Consider the following 18285-nt stretch of genomic DNA (forward strand, 5'->3'; position numbering starts at 1 on the left):
TATACAAATGTATAATCTGCGATGCTTGTTTTACATCCTATTATGTAAGAGTAATCAAGGGAACCAAGATTCCAGCGGAAATCAAAAGAATGTAATGCAGACACAAAGACCAGACATGGGAAACAGACAAACACAACAAAGAAATAAAATAACAAAAAGAATACATACAAAGAAACAAAAGTAAATGAGCAACTCGGACTTCACTAAAAGCGGGGAGCATCGACTAGGTGCACCGGTAGGGTAAGCGTCCTCTGCTTTTCTAGAAACACCCGTCGTAAATTATTTAACGTTAAATCATTAGTTAAAAAAATAAACATTTTGTTAAAAGTACTTATTTTGTAATTAAAAATTTCAAAGTGTAAAGCGGAATGTTATACTTAAACTTTTAAAATGAATAAATGACATTGGACTAGATGAAAACTGATATGTGGTAAAATCAATGAGCCATCCGAGTAAATCAAAACATTGGCGGCACTGACCTCATCTAGGGTAAGCATCCTCTTCTCTTTTTAAAACATGGAGATAAGAGTAGTTTTTGTAATTTTCCATACTGTTTGAATCTGTATTGTTATTTACACATTTATAAACGAAGAAAGTTGTACACCAAAAATAGTAGATCGTCTAACTTCTTAAACCAACAACAGCAAAGGATGAAATTATATTCATATTAAACTTTCTTGTTGATATATTAGCATAGTTTGGTGTATTAGTGTTCCAAAAAACTTTCTCCAACAAAATAATAAAAAAAACAAGTTAGCACAGACCTTGCAGCTATAAATACACGATTTCGAGACATTTTAATCTCATTCACCAAAAAAATAAAACCTGCTAAAATATGAACCTTGTTAAAAATCCACTCATAGTAATATAAAATGTAATGAGACTCATGCATATTGCTCATAGATAAAACGGTATATGGTTATGCCTATGTGGTACGTTTGAATACAAAATTGCCTGTTTCAAACAATGGCAAATGTTATGAACTATCAGAGAAATTAAACCATACTTGACATCCTCCGTGCACCACCATAGGTGCCTTACAAGCAGCAGAAATGACTTAAGTCAACAATCCTCCATGGATTTAGTCTCTGTTTTTGTTGTTCGTATTTCTATATGTACTCCTTGGTGTTCTTTGTGTGGTAAGATTTTCTCTTTGTCACGTTTTGGTGGATCCTGCAGTGTTATGTCTACATATTATTATTAGTCTGTTAACGTTTTTGAAATTCCTGCAGTCTTATGTCTAGATATTATAAATCGTCTCTTAACATTTTTGAGTTTCCTGCAATGTTATGTATACGGCTTTTCTTTCTGTTAACGTTTTTGAGGTTCCCGTAGTGTTATGTCTACATATTCTTCTTCGTCTGTTGACACTGTTTAGGTTTCCCTGTCTTATGTCCAAGAACTTGTCTTCGTCTGTTGACGTTTCGTTGGTTCCTGCAGTGTTATTTGTACGGATTTTCCCTTGTCTTTTGATGAATTTGAGATTCCTGCTGTGTCTAATAATTCCTCTTCTTCTTTTGATGTTTTGGAGGTTCCTGCACTGTTATATACGACGATAATTCTTTCTTTGTCGAAATTTTGTCGACATTTGGGTAGTTTCTGCAGTGTAATGGCTAGCAACACTTCTTCGTTGGTAACCGTTTCGAAGGTTCCCGTAGAGTTATGTCTATAAATTCTTCTTTTCCAGCTGTTTGCGTTATAGATATTTCTGATGTGTTATTTCTTCGGATTCTTCTTTGTCGATTGACGTTTGGAAGCTTCCGGCGATGTTGTCAGCACGTTCTTCTTCGTTTGTTGACTTTTTGTGATATTTTGATTATAGTCTTTCCTTGGTTTATTTGGCGCCTGTCTTAAAAGTGCAAAAAAATTAAACACACCAAAATATAAAGTATGCATGAGAAATTAGATAGCCAATATATTGTTATATTAGAATGTGTGCAATATTAAAGAAGTAGACCTAAGGTAAGGGACACAACTCATGAAATCAGTGATATGTTTTCATTATGTTCAATTTCACCAAAGCCTCTAAAGCTTTAGTTTGAAGCAGAATAAAATGAATCCAAGTTAATTAGATGCTTACATAAGATTGATGTAAAATGCTGAATACAAACGTTCCAATGATTTTTAAGAGTTATGTCCCTTACCCTAGACCTACCTCCTTAAGTTCGTTCTATGTGTACTACTTTCATAGAGATTTTAAAATGTAGTTAACCATGCATTTTAATTCGACTCGTAATTTATAAATGTCAGTTTAAATTATTCTGTTCAACAACAAATGTAAATTGAAAACAATAGTGATAAAGGCTCTCAATCTCGTATTTTATTTAGGCTAATTATCTTGATTGGATTGTACAACATTTTTAGCGATGTTATAATTGTTACTAATTATCTTTATGTTTATTCCATTTAAATTGAACAACAATAATGGACCAGATTAACCAAGAACATAAATCAATTATTCCCTTGAATGCTAATTAGAGCAAATCAGTTACCGTGTGTAGCAGACAACAGGTATCGTATATTTACATTATAGTCTTTACTAGCGTTAAATAATTAAGGATAATTTCATTCCAATGTGAATAAAACACAAAAAAGCATCCCTACGCTTAATGCAACAAAATTAGACACACCAAAGTTCAATCTGCACATTTTGAATGAAAACCGCCAAAATTACGGGATATATTAATCCTGCAGAACCTTATGTTCCAATCTGCTAGAGGAGAAGAGTTTAAACGCCATAATACTATAACGACCTACCAAAGGTTCTTTCTTGACCGTCATTAAAGAGAGGTATTGACAAAATTTAGACTGGTTTTAATTAAATTTTACAGTAGAACTGGCTTTCTTGCTATAAGTTCATAGATTTTTAGAACATCATTTTGTGGTCTTTACAATACAAATTAACTTGCAAGTCAAAGTGTGAATAACAGAATTATCTATTGAAGTATTGTGGTTTCAATTTATACAGGACATGTATAAGAATGAGGGTGTGAGAGGACTTATAGAAATCGTGGGAAGTGGGAAAACATGGACCAAATAATCATTTTGTTCTACACGATACTCCAATATATGTGCATATGTAAAACCCAGAATATACATAAAAACATAATTTGTTTCTTTGAATGCGTTATAGTTACCTATATAATATTGTTATAAGTCACATAAGATATTAACCGTAGAACACAATAACCACATACCCAAAAATACACACCTTTAACTTTTTGAAATTGTATTTAGCTTACAGTACATGTACAGTTTACTAGTATAGCACATATTCATAAAAACGAATTTAAAAAAAAGTTTCACTTCTCTCCTTCATATATAATATAAGCTCGACAGAGTAAAAATGTCGGATCAATTATTGATTTTTCTTCTGACAATGTGTCAAGTGGAATATTTTTTTCCGAGAACAGTTTAAGCTGCAGTCGTAGGATTATCGGTTTCCATTGTGTCATGTTTTTGTGTGATGATCTTAGAAAACGGAACACTATTAAACTCATAAGTAATCCACCGTAGTGGTATTAATTCAATGTGAATGCTGAAATATTTAACAGTTCTTTTTGAGACCATCAATTCAAGATTATTCTCAGAATATAATAGCATTAAAAGCTTTGATTTTTCAACATTGTATACTTCTTTTCCTCATACTCACTTAAAATCCCGACTCAAAAACTTTATACATTGTTGTTTCTTCAAAAAAGATGGTTCACCTGGATATAATTATATAGTTCTTGGTAGAGATTTCTCATACTTTGTAAACAATAATTCCAAATTATCTTCCAAATACACGGAAGTTGTTTTCAAAATGCTGGAATTTTTTATCGACAACATATTTGTCCAGTGTGGTGGACGCATTTTTCAACAAACGGTCGATATTCCAATGGGAACAAATTGTGCTCCTGTACTTGCTTACCTATTCCTACACTTTTATGAGACTGACCTTATAGCTGATCTGATCCGAAAGAAAGAACATCGTTTGGCTAGATTTTTTAATCTCTGTTTCCGCCATATATTAACGTACTAAGGTTAAACAATCCTGGTTTCAGGGACTTGATACATCGCATTTAGATAACGGATACTAAAGAAACTGTGAAGTCAGCCTCATATCTTGACATACTCTTAGAAATCGATGGTAAAGGAAAACTAATAACCATACTTTACGAGAAACTTTTCATTCAGAATTGTCAACTTTCCTTTCATCTGTAACATTATCCATTCAGCACCTGCGTATGGAGTTTTTATATCACAATTCATACGTTATGCCAGTGCTTGCCATAATTGCGCAGTCTTTTTGTATCGCGCTAGGACTTTTGTAGTAAAGCTTCTGGAACAGGGTTATTTTGCTACAAGATTGAAGTCATCACTACAGAAGTTTTATGGTCGTCATCATGAACTCGTGGATCGTTACGGTGTAGCTATCTGCACCATGAAAACTGATTTGTTCAACGTGTTTTCCTTTCTTCTTTCGTCTCCCCCGGAATTGACATTTTATAGGTAACTTGGAGGGTAATTCTAGAAAAGCAGAGGATGCTTACCCTACCGATGCACCTGGTTCATGCTCCCCGTTTTAGTGGAGTCCAAGTTGCTCATTTGCTTTTGTTATTGTGTATGTATTATTTTGGTTACTTTATGTTCTTTGTTGTTTTTGTCTGTTTCCCATGTTTGGTCGTTGTCCCTGGATTACTTCCTTTTGATTTCCGTTAGAATAATGGTTCCATTGATTACTTTTCTATCTAAGATCTATTTATAGTTTGTAAAAAATTACTTCACCTCTGATATCTGGCATCAGGATATTTTAATTCAGCACCAATTGACGAATAAAGTATTATTACGATAGAAGTTTAAAATCCAAAGGCAGAGGCAGGCCTGTGGACTATTAAAATATGCCATAGCAAAAAACTCCTTGGTAATACGTTCAACAAAATTCAACAATGTATGATGGACAATTTGAATTGCCATTTTGTCATCTTCTATCTAATATATAACGTGGAAAATAAAAAAACAAACATAGAGCGACTATTGCCCCGTATCATCTTCCACATAACCCCTGATTAACGGGAGAAATATGCAATCTAACAAACTTATATGTAACTGAGTACCTAACTGATAGTCTTCTATTCAATTCTTGAGGCTGTCATCTACTAATGTTTAAAGTGGAAAATAAAAACAAACATAAAGCGACTATGGCCCCGCATCATCTTCCACATAATCCCTGATTAACTGGCGAAATATACAATCTAACAAACTTATATATAAATGAGTACCTAACTGATAATTTTATTATTCAACTTTTGAGGCTGTCATCATAAAATTCTATGAAATCTTCTATAGTATTATGTTTCTGATGTAATTCATGGAGTAGGTTACATGAACTTACCCAGTGGAAGTATATAAACTTATCTCCTTTACATTTCTTTTTACGGAATCAAACATTGCAGAGTCTGAGAGTCTTTTTTTGGTGATTTGTTTGTTTGCAATTAAAAGTCTTGTTTTTGTCGTTTTTAATCAAATTAGTGGTCTTTTAGCATTACAAAATTCAATTTATTTCTTATCATATGACAATTTATATAGAAGTCTTTCCTTAGCATTCTTGTGTGGCTATCTCAAAGCAAGCAGAAATGCAAGGTTCACTATAAAAATGCATAGTTATCTAATGACAAATTAATGTTTGTCATGTGTTATCTCATCAAAGTTACTATAACATTTGCTTTTTTCTCAATCTGTGCATTTGTTTATTTTATACTGGAAAGCTTTTTCTCTGAAGTCATTTTAAGTAAATCATATTACATTTGCTGAATGTTTGCTCGAAAGAAGTGAACGAAAGATTAATTATTTAGCTTTATCTTATTTGCTGTCATGCTACTGCCTCCATGATGAATTAAATAAATATGGAACAGAAGCCTAAAATCTCACATTTCCCTGTCCATGCGATCAATCAAAGTGATTTATTTTCACAATAATAAATTTAATTAAATAGGCTGGTGATTATAGGTTAACATTCCCCCAAATTCACAGCATTAATAATAAACAAGTCTATTCAAAGCATTAAATAGTTTTCTTTTCAAGTTCCCATAAATTTGAAATAATAGTTTATATTGGAGCAAGATCAAAAACAATGTTACTAAAATGTGTTCCTCTGTTTTACATAAGTATGATTAAAGTGTTTTTAGGATATGTAACTATTTGAAATGTTTAAACAGAAAACGACGACAATAAACACAATGTAGATAGCAGAATAAAATTCAATAACATTAAGAATCACACATACAACTAAAGTATTTCAATTCAAACCTCTACCACTAAAAAGGGATGGACATCAGATGGGGTATGGTAGGAAGGGTAAACAATTTCTGTTATACAAGAGGAAGTAAATAACATTATCAAACCCACATGTTTACTTTCATATGAAAAACAAGCAACAATTACTACTAGGTAGAAATTCACCTATGAGACATATGAGATATAATCATCTTAACCATCACTATGCTATGGTTTATCTTTTTTAATTTCTGATTTAAGTGTAAGTGTTTGTAAGAATCAGGCTCAATGGAAAAAAATAATATACATGCATGTCAAAACCCCAACGATCTTACAATCTAATTTCACTCATTGATATTTTCTCTATTTCAAAAGACCTTTATTTGATCTCCGCATAACTGGCTTTGCGCAGAAATATTTCAATAAAATCTTCGAAAAATTAGGTTTTTGACAGAGTTATCTGCCCATGAAATGTTCATTTTTGCAGTGCAAATAGTCAGATGCACAATCAAAAATGATGGATTTTCCCTACCATGTTTCACCTACTGCCTGATCCTTACAGGGACTGACACTTAAGTTATGACTTCAATACAACGAGGGAAACATTCTGTAATTATATATTGATGTGTTAATTTCTCATATTGAACATTTTAAACTGTTCTCAATAACCGATGGAAAAAATAATTGTAAAGTTTGCCTGTCCCATTACAAGTCTATCCAAACAGGTAATGTATTTTCACGCTTATATGACACCACGAAAACATCTAATTTGCTTTTCACTCCTCTCGATATTGATATTTCACAGACTGAAATATGAAAACATTATCTCGATGATAAATAACGTTGCATGCAAGATGTTAAAAGACGTTTTGTTCAAAATATATGCAAATGAAAAATATGACAATATCCAATGTTTGGCTTGTTCGTTTTGTTTTTGTTTGTTTTTACTATATGGCTTTGTAGTCATGTAATACACTTTCATTCAAATGCAATAACATATGCTCAATGCGGCTGTCAGACTACAGCTACATTTAGCAATTATAGAACTGATATTCGTGATTTGAATTTTAAATGAAATGTCTTGCATCGGATATATTTATTTGTTCCCTAATCACCTAAGTTCTACAAAGTTCTTTTTATACTGAAGCGCAAATGGTGTTAACCTAAAGTAAGAAAAGGCAAACATTTTTTTTCTACAGACTTGACAAAAACTCTCTTTTGATAGAAATATTTAAACAAATATTCATTTGTAAGGAAAGTCTACAACACTGACCTGGAATATGTCAATTGATAACATTATTTCCTTATTTTTATTTTAATGTTGTTATCTTACGTGCCCTTTAAAGTAATATGAACTATTTGTATTTTCTTTTTAAGGAAAAAAATTACTGTGAATTTCGACCAAAATTTATTCCAAATAAAAAAACCTGAATTGAAGTATTCTTACTATTTAAGAATATGATGATCGTTTCTTTAAATTCTCTAAAAACCAAAGTATTAATAAATCAAAACCGAGTAGATAGTCCTTCTTCGCCAAACAAAATAAGCGACGTATAAAACTGTCTATTGTTTTGTTGTTGGTCTTGTCTCATTGCTTCGTGTTTTGACAATTTGCTGGAGTAGGAACTGAGTACATAAGAAATGTAAAAAAAAAATCGCACAACATGCATTTTTTTCATGTATGGAATTTTAAAAGAACAGCTTTAAACAACAAATATCAAAAATAACAAAAGTACTGATAGCTTTTGGTTTCTTTGCTTTAAAAAAAGGTTTTTATTGATTATTTCGTGTATACAGGATATAAGAGATATAAATCATAATATCTTTGTCATAAATGTTTTAGATTTATAAGCATAAACTACTTTTTTTATCATTCAATACGAGCAAAATTAAAATTAAAATATGCTACGAGGTTTACTTCTGATTTGTTTTTCATCTGTGAACCAAAAATTACTCCTTGAAAATACGGTAAAAGTAGAATTTTTGCTGAAAATTTTATTTTGTTTATTTCGTGTAATAAATCAACAGAAATAAATTCCCACGACAATTTATCTGGAAATATTTATTTCAAATGAAAATAAATCCTGAATTAAAATTAACAAATCCTGCAATTAATACACTACGTCAAACATAAAATTTCTCAAAACACTAAGCCTGAATTTACTTAAATTTCTTGTGCGGTAGAGCTTGTAATATACAATAATAAAAGTGCAAAACTATGTCATTTATTTAGATTATTACGCCTGAATCATTCGTTTACGTTTTGCCTAAACATCGCCAATTTTTACACCCACCAAAAAAACTTATGCGCTATTCGATGGATCCATCTCAGGATCGCTGTATAAAAAGTGAAGAGCTTTTGTTGGTAACTATTATCTAGTACTCTGAAACTTACAACAAGATAGGTATAATACAACTTTTGCAAAGTTTCAATTTGATTTATGGGATGTACTGGCCAGATTTCCCGGCATTCTTAAAGTTGTTGAATGCAGCTTTCGCTTTTGACAGACGTTTAATATCAGTGTTTTAATTGTATATGTATAATGTCACTCAGTATCATTAGTGTATATTTTGACGTCATTGTTTGTCACTCTAATCCCCACACTTTTATGAACTTGTTTGTGAGATCATATGATTATGAGAGAAAATTATGATTGGGATTGAGTAAATTGATATGCTTTTGTGTGTTTGTGCAAAACTTGAATTTGATGCAAGAATAAACTGAAAGCTTTTTCACAGGAAATGAAATGTGTTAATAATGAATTCTCGACACCGGATTACGATGTGAAAATGGACTTACCCTTGCGATTTATGACATTGGTGGCAGCGAATTATATTTCTTTTTTACGTATGTGTTAGCGAGCAGTGTGAACTCTACGGTTCTTACATGTACAATCTAATTTTCCTTAAGATTCCCCAATGTACCAACGAGAAAAAGTCATGTTCCGGAAGTAACAATAAGTGACTGTCCTTTTGGAGAAAACTCATCATTTCCTTTAATCAAATAAATAAAAATAAATAGATTATGATTACGTTCCAGTAAAAATAACTCCATTTTTTCTGATCGCTTTCATGTCTTATCTATTTTTGTACTTATTAAAAGAAGTGAATATGATAAAAAGTTCGGGGAAACGTGGACATATAGGGTGTCGTGTCCCAATGCTCATCGTATTATACGTGTATCTTCGTTGTTTCACTGTTGCTGTTGTCAAGAACCTAATCCGTCTCGGAAGAAAATAGAACTCCGATTGTATTATCTAATTCAAATGATAGTTTTTCTAAGATAGGAAAGGCAAATGTTTTCTTTTTGGAATTTTCAGCCATCAATTGCATGCGTTTGAATTTTATTTACGTCACATGATATGTGTAACATATTCCCACTTTCCATGGAGAACTGTAATATTTCTGGTATCTGCACAGATTAGTCTAGTTGACCGGCTTAAACGGAAAATGTTGCTAGAGATGCCCTTAAGTGGCGAAGTGCTACAAAGTCTTCCACCATTTTTAAATCGAGGGGAAAGTGGGGGCTGGTGACTGGGATCTTTTTTGAAAAAAAAACAATAAATGTTCAAAATTTTAGAAAAAAAAAGGTTTTTTTTAAGGATTCATTTAAAAAAAAGACATATCCCCCATTACATAACAAAGCAGATTTTCAATTTTTTTTATTCATATGGAGAAATTGCAATCACCAAAAATGAATATTTATGAGGTAATTAAACATGCGACTAGTCGCCCGTTCCCGACATCTCAAATACCACATTTTTTAGGACGCTTACCCTACCGGTACACCTGGTCCATGCTCCCAGTTTTTAGTGGAGTCCGAGTTGCTCATTTACTTTTGTTACTTTGTATGTATGATTTTAGTTACTTTATGTTCTTTGTTGTGCATGTCTGTTTTCCATGTCTGGTCTTTGTCCCTGGATTACATTCTTTTGATTACCGCTATAACCTTGGTTCCCTTGATTACTCTTTATCATATAGACCTATGAAGCAACATAATAACAAAAATAAAAATTTGTAGCCTTTTTTTAGTGTATCACATTTTTACAGAATTTGCAGGATTCTTACAAAGTTTGTTAATTTATTTTTAACTGCTCATTGTTTCTCCTGCAGGCTGAATAACCGTAAATTATGTAAAATTAACCTCATGAAATTACCCCCTCTCTAAACAAAACAAAAACAAACAAATAAATAAAACAAAAATAATGCAAAACAAAAACAAAAACGTTTTTTGAAACTTTGAATGTACAAAAATCAGTTCCGAACACTCTAGATCCACGTATATTTGCACCCATAATATTTTCACAAAATTATTTAATTTTTAATAACTATATATCAAACCCAACAAGTTAGAAGTGCATGTTATTGGTACTCAGTACCTGTCTGAGAACAATACACAAAGCTTCAAAGCACATTCATATTGCTTCTTTAGGTACAATTCAAATGACTGTACACACTAAGGAAAGGGTTTATTTGGTACAAAGGAAAATTAAGGAAACCACAATAAGAACCGTCATAAAAAATAAAATATCGACCAGGTGAGGAAAATAGGCACACACAAAAAAACGTGTAATAATCATTACAAAACGTACACAAAAAGCAACGAAAGTAAATGAACAACCCGTTCATAAAAACTGGAAGCATGGACCAGGTGCACCGGTAGGGTAAGCATCCTCTGTCTTCTAGAAACGATTTCAAGAAAATGTTTGTTCAAACCAGTAAGAACATTTGTTATATAATGTTTTATTAAACAAAAGTTGTCATCTTAGTAGTCATAGTAGTCAGATGTGGTTATTACGTCTTGTTCTGTTGTTGTAGGTGGTAAAGTTGGTTGAACTGTTGCTTTCTCTGTCACTGGGCTGTAAAAGATAATATATGTATATGTGTATGTATAAGTCGAGAGTACTCCCAAAATCTGAAATCGATGCGAGTCTGCAAACATGCCATCAAAAATTGGTCGCTTCTTCAGAGGGATTCGAACCCTTTCTCTGCTCTGACATCTATGGCAATAGTAGTTTTGGTTATAGGGTTATAAAGTATATTGTAATCGTATGAGCAAGATTTAACCTTAAACGCTTCTGAAGAAAACACGAATCTCCTTTAATTATGTTTGTCAGCCCTGTTATTCTTAAATTCCAAAACGGTAAATCTTATACGGTTTTTATTGTCCTTACGTACTTTACTATTTACTTGGTCTAAACTATTTATGGACAGAATTGTCTGGCTGTGGTAAGTAACTGCGGTTGTTATGACCCGGAATGTCTTTAGGTAAAATCGTTTGATATCGATAAGCTGATTACGTCATTTTCGTCGAAGCGAGCTAAGGTTTTCTAGACAGGTGTAGTTCTCAATTACATTTACCAAGTATAAGAGAATGAAGCTACCATACTGTTATTTTTAAGCTCCCGATTTTACAGGCACAAACCGAATATTGATGGTTTTCTTTGCCATAAGTATACTGAACCCAGTTGATAATAAAACTATTTAAGCTCCCTTCGGGAGCGTATAAACGGATTGCTCTGAAATGTTTAAATACTTAAATGCAAATTTCAGTTATGAATATATTACTTCTATTTGGCAGTGTTATCAATGTTATGAATTTCGTATTTCCTAGATGTAACAGTTATTCAAATCCTACCTGCCATCTTCACAGTCTTCTTTTTCTGGTTCTTTTGTTTTTAGAGCACTAAACATAAATAAAATAGAAAATTTCATTAGACAGTTAAGTTGAATACAGTTTTGCATAGAGAGTATTCGTATTCATTTATTTAGTTAAATAAGGTTAACAACAAAATAATAACTCATTGAATACTCTTTCTCAAGTATCAACCGGCGGATAAATATAAAAATTTCTAGACAGGTATCTCTGCATCTACATACATCTCACAAATGAATTTGTTGTCTTGGTAACAGCCGACATCATTCCATTTCCCCCAATATCTCATCTCCATACAATCTTCCCCTCCATATCCCTTATCGTTAGGTTCTCCAGGCCACCAATTCTCAAAGGAGATTGATTTACCACTATTTGACCAAATATAATCTCCTTCTTTTTCCTTGTCATTAGCTCCAAGGTAACGCCATTGTCCGTAGACTACAAAATGAAAAAAATGTGTATAAATTGTCTTTTCTACAATGGTGTTGATAACCTTATTGTGTGCTTCTGTTGAGTAAATCATAAATACTGTTATTATGATAATGTACGGTCTTCATTATATGTTAATTTTAGTTTGGTAAATAAACTGCAGATAATCTAAGGATTGATTAAAAAAAAGTGGGTATAGCTTTGTTACATATAGGATTTGTTTGTTTACTGGAAAGTAAGAAGGTAAGAATTCTTTCTGTGTGTAAATGAGTACATATTGTTTGACGATAATCCGGTTTTAATTCTGTGAATTTACAAATACCCCGATGTTTTTATTCTTGCGAAACATGCGACCGATTTCAAATCGCAATATAAACAACTCGCAATATTATTTTAAAACATTATTGATAATTGATTTTTTTTTTCAAAATCGCAATTAGACAAAAATGACAAAATTGCAATAAGCAATGAACGCAATAATTTCTGAATCGACAGTTTGTCACATGACTCTAAGTGTCATGAAATAGTTTTGTAATGTATTTCCATACAATAAAGAGTACATAAAAATTGAGAGCAAAGTTGGCAGTAAAATAATAACTAAAATTATTTTATTGAATTGTTGCATCGTATTCAAATATTAAAAAAAAAGCAATTTTTATATTTTCAGTTCACGTACTAGTTACCTTTATAGAAGGTATTTTACCACTTGTCTTCATAACGAGTATTTCAAATCTTAACTACGAAAGTTTTATGGTCGTCATCATGAACTCGTGGATCGCTAAAATGTATCCATATGCGCCATGAGAACTGATTTGTTCAACGTGTCATAGTTTTCCTATCCTCTTTCGTCTATCCCGGACTTGAATTTTTATGAACAACTCGGCGGGTGTTTCTAGAAAAGTAGAGGACGCTTACCCTACCAATGCACCTGGTCCATGTTCCCAGTTTTTAGTGGAGTCCGAGTTGCTCATTTGCTTTTATTACTTTGTTTGTATGATTCTAGTTACTTTATGTTCTTTGTTATGTATGTCTGTTTTCCATGTCTGGTCTTTGTCCCTGGATTAGATTCTGTTGATTACAGCTGTAACCTTGGTTCCCTTGATTACTCTTTTAACATTGTATTGTCTTGCTAAGTGTGCCAGTGTATTGCTCACTGCTTATCGTCCTACATTTCTACCTTAAAACTATTTAGTTGTGAAACAGATTTATTTGAAAAAGCAAAGTTTCTATTAATCCCTTTAAATGACAAAATATAGTATTATCATATTTTTACAATGAATACAAAATACGATAGTACTATATAGTCTGTATTATATTTAAATATACTAACATGCTTCGTGCATTTTGTCGTGGACGTATTTATTTTCTTCTTCGGTGTCTGGTTCTACTAGATAGGCGTCATTATCTTCGCACAACTCCTACAATGAATAAGTTGAAAATGCATGAAGTAATATTTTGCAATTTTTTTTACGTTAATATATGCAAAATAAATCTTCTAACACTAAATACTCCAAACGATTATGCTATCTTTGAAATATTATGTGCATCTAGAACATAAATCTTTTAAATCAACATTGATATATTAAATAAAGATTTGCTTTTATTATCCATGAATCATGTATCATGATAATAAAACACTAAAATGTATTCATAAGTTACAACATTGAAACAACGAACCTTTGCTTCTTCGTATGTTGCAAGTTGTCCCACTGTTCTGTAATAATGTCCATTGTAGCTAAATGAGTTTGTGTTTGACAACCATCCCAGATCTGAAAACCCACTACTGCTGATATAGTTGTCACTGTAAAGATGTAAAATTCACAGCAACTGTTGATTACACAGCTGTCATTTTTTAAAGAAAATACTGCTATGTAATACAATTTAGACCAACCATGCAACAGAGCTGTATGTCATAGCACAGCTGTTCATATATCTTATAGTTCAAAATAAAAAAAAGGAAAAAAAAAAAAAAAACCACTGCCGCCAATTCATGTGTTAGTGTGAAAAAAATTGAAAGAAACCAGGTTTTTCTGTTTCCGTTAAAATATCAAATTAAACAGAAACCACTGTTGCAGTCATTTAAAATATATAGAAACCACTGTTGCTGTTATAGCAGCCACTTAAATTCAAATAGAAACAATTACTGCTTATATCGTTGTCTGAATTCACTATTAATCTGCTGTATACATGGCTTAAAATGTTTTAAAAAAGAATCAGAAACTACTGCCATTTATATGGCTTTAAGATATCAAACACCTGAAAACTTTTGCCGCTGATAAAAAAAAACCTACAAGAAGGCTTTTCTGCTTAGATATATGTCAATACAAAACAGTTCAAATCTGCTGATATGAAAATTGTATTATATCTAAACAACATATATTGCAAGAAGGAAGCACCATTTTGTGGAGAGAAAAAAATTAAACAAAAAAATAATGAAATATAAAGAAAGCCAAAACTCAAATGGAAATGTAAAGCGTTTTAAACTTTTAACAGATCAGGGATAATACTGTTACCGCAGGAATTCATTGATACCTTTCACAGATGAAATATTGTTTGTCATTACAGTCATTTGTTTCCCATAATCCAAGATACCCCATTAGGACACAGTCAGGTTTATCTACTTTATTACTTTCATCTGCATTCCATTGGGCATAACTTATCTTCTGGTTGGAAGATTCCTTTACATAGCCGTCACAAGACTCCTTGTGAGTAATGCCCATCCAAAACCAATGACCTACATGATAAAAGCAGAAATAAATAAGTTATAACAACACATTTATAGTCTATTTGATATTACAAATCTTGTTATAAGATTATTCCGACTCAGTAGGTAAAGTTTCCCTTCTTACTCTTTGACCTTAAAGACGCTCTTCTATGGAAACGCAAGTCACCTGATCACAATTCTGTTTCCCGATTGGCCAAAATACTGATAACTTAGTGGTATTAGTAAAAACTGTATCGAAAATTGAAATTGCGTGACGTGTGTTATTTCCTGAATGAAATGTAGAAAAAAAACTACTGCGTCGTCCATCTTCTTTTAAAGACAGAATTTATTTTCCCATAACAATTTTTGGTACATTGGAAATAAAGCTTATTTTCTGAGAGCTAAAGCATCGTCCGACTTTTGTTAAGTTTATAACAGTCATGTGTACATACCAGCACCGAAGGTCATTCTTGCGATAAAATCATTTTCGTCTTGACTGGTAATATCTGTCAAATAACCACCCCTCTTCTGACATCTTTTCTACAATATTTGAAACTACATTTTTTATCTAGAACATCATTACCATGACATTTCTTAGCATAAATAATGTTTTTGCAACCCGCCGATAACAAAGTATTTCAACAGATTTTGGAATAAAAACTTCAATGTGAGAAAAAGTAATCAAATTTTACGATACAATCTTAAATCTTATTTACTGTATTATGTATCCAATTTTAAGCCTGTTTTCTTATAGTTTTTATTTTTGTTTTAAATGACTGCTTTTCTTCTCGTGGTTAACATCAATCACACACATATTTAACAGATACAAAATCATAGCAAGACCATTTAGTAAGGACACACCAAGACTATAGTTCAGATCATAACCATATTTAATCCCATCCTTCTTCTCCTTTATTTTGAAGAATACTTTTATATTTGCTTGCTTTTTCGATATATTTGGCGAAATTGTTTTTGAACAGTTCATTTACAAACATCATTGCATTTGAATTTGTGAATTGTATGAAACATTAGTGGTTTTTCTCATACTCCGGCTGAGGATTACCCAATCAGCCATTACTCTGACTGGATTCCCGTCAGTGATCCATCGTCAACTTGTTGAATTTTCTCGACAAAAGTGTGTTGATTTGCATTTATTTAATACAAAAATGATAAATAAGCGACCAAACCTAATGTGTTCAGTTTGTTTCCTCAAAAGTATTTATTGATATTATGTTTTTATTTGATACATAATTGGTCCAAAAAAAGATCCGTTATTACAAAAACACTTAACGCCGAATCTAACAGAAAATTTGCAACACATTAATAGAACGCTTATTTAGTAAATCGTTTCTATATTTTTGCTTTAGTTGCCCGACAATAAAATATTTTCTGTGGCCTTAATTGCATTGTCAGAAATATTCATGAATAATTCAGTGATTTACTGAAACAAAACTTTTTTGTCAGCAGTAAAATTCGTAGCCTTAGAGTATTTCCGAACATCAAACCTCTGCATCACTCCAACTGGAAGCTGTTTCAGTAGAGTCCCAGTAACATGAATCTTTGTACTGCGACCATCCGTCAGGGCATCCACAGTAAACTAAACACAAGCGATATGTATTCAACTTTACCAAGATAATAACTTAACAATCACTTTACAGATGATGACAATAATAATCCTGAGACGCAACACTATTTCGTGATACCAAAAAAGAACAGTTGGTCATCGTTATTACAGGTGAGAAAAATAATCAAAATTAGTAAACCCTTTTTTTTTTCTTTTGACAAATCGAACACCATTTATGAATTTCAACTTATCATAATGCATATGAAGAAAAAAATGATAAAAAGAACAAGTTAATGGCCATTGGAACAATAACACGTAAATAACTATAAAGTACTATTAATATCCCTACCGTAGGCACAAACAGCTGCAAAAAACACAACAGTTGATGTAGCCATCCTGTGTTCAATTGAACTATCACAGCTTGCCCGCTGATTTTATAACAATCTTTTGAAATTAACTACGAAACTGAATAACATAATGAAACTTAATTATTTTAAATATTGAAAAAATTACAGTTTTAATGTCAAGTTGTCACTAATTCTCTGAATTGGCCAAAAGTTCATAGTTAATGTCGTAATTTGGTCATTTACGGCGTTTAATTTAAAATGTCAAAACCTACAATTTTTTCCTAATATGCATTAAAACCTTTCATCTAGCTTTTTAACACGTGTTTTCTGTCTGTTATATATCAGTTTTTAAGGTTTTTCAGAAACAATTAGTTGACATTTAACCAATTTAGTTAAATACTTGTTTATTCTGAGAGGCCTGATCCTGATAAGTGAGAATTGTTTTTCGTTTTTTTTTTTTTGTACATATTTGGAATATTTTGGTGAAGATCGAACTGCTGTCAAATTCCATCCTTAGCTTTGTTACCTAGACACGTCATCTTTTATGTTTGGGATGTTAGCGCAGATTATTTGTTGATTTTAATAATTCCTTTTATCTGTGTTTGTATTTGTAGTATTAATTTTGTCATTTCACATTAAGGAGATAGACCTTGGGTAAGAGACATAAATCTTGAAATCAGTAGTAAGTTTGTATCATATTCAATTTAACCAAACCCTATCAAGCTTTCGTTTGAAACAGAATGAAATCAGCTCTAGTTACCTTGATGTAAAATGCTGAATACAAATGTTCGAAAGATTCCTGGAAGTTGTGTCCCCTACCTAGGTCTACCTCCTGAAGTCAAACTTAAATTGCTTATTACAATTATTATTCATTGCGAAAAAAATATCAATCACATGCTTTTGTATTTTTATTCAAGTCAGTCAATGAACAATATTTTGGGCAGAAAAAAAGCCTAGTAAAAAGAGACATAACTCAGAAATGTTTATAGAATTTTCTCTTAAAAGACTTTCGTATTGAGTTTGAATCAATGAGGTTTCTTTCCTAAATCTTACACTTTAGGTGCTAATAGGTAATCATAATGGAATCAAATTTATTGACCAAATATGTACTGTTATATTTAAACAGCCATAGTAAAAAAAAAGTTTGTTTATACATTGCACACCGGTCGACCACACTTTTCAATAACAAGCTAAATTTGATTCTGCTTCTTATTCACCAATGATTCTGTACATAAAAAGAAAATAAAAAAATTTGTGTGTGTAACCATACACAAAAAGTGTTCTAATCAGATTTTGCTAAAATGGTAAATGAGAGTAAATGGTCGAG

At 31.8% G+C, this 18285-nt stretch overlaps 1 protein-coding gene across 1 annotated transcript; it reads right to left on the bottom strand.

Annotated features, from left to right (window-relative positions):
• Positions 1-10985: 10985 nt before the first annotated feature.
• LOC148602424 (C-type mannose receptor 2-like) lies at positions 10986-17066 on the bottom strand. The gene is made up of 9 exons (XM_088552959.1): positions 16961-17066; positions 16553-16644; positions 15500-15587; positions 14876-15077; positions 14021-14144; positions 13674-13761; positions 12139-12352; positions 11897-11944; positions 10986-11117 (listed from the first exon to the last, which is right to left on the bottom strand). Exons 1-9 carry the CDS (start codon positions 17004-17006, stop codon positions 11024-11026), a joined length of 996 nt encoding a protein of 331 aa, XP_088409085.1. The 5' UTR covers positions 17007-17066; the 3' UTR covers positions 10986-11023.
• Between the last annotated feature and the right edge of the window lie 1219 nt (positions 17067-18285).

Source organism: Perna viridis, chromosome 11, assembly GCF_037379345.1.
Source record: "Perna viridis isolate PV_CMFRI_1.1 ecotype Kerala chromosome 11, ASM3737934v1, whole genome shotgun sequence".
NCBI lineage: Eukaryota > Metazoa > Mollusca > Bivalvia > Mytilida > Mytilidae > Perna > Perna viridis.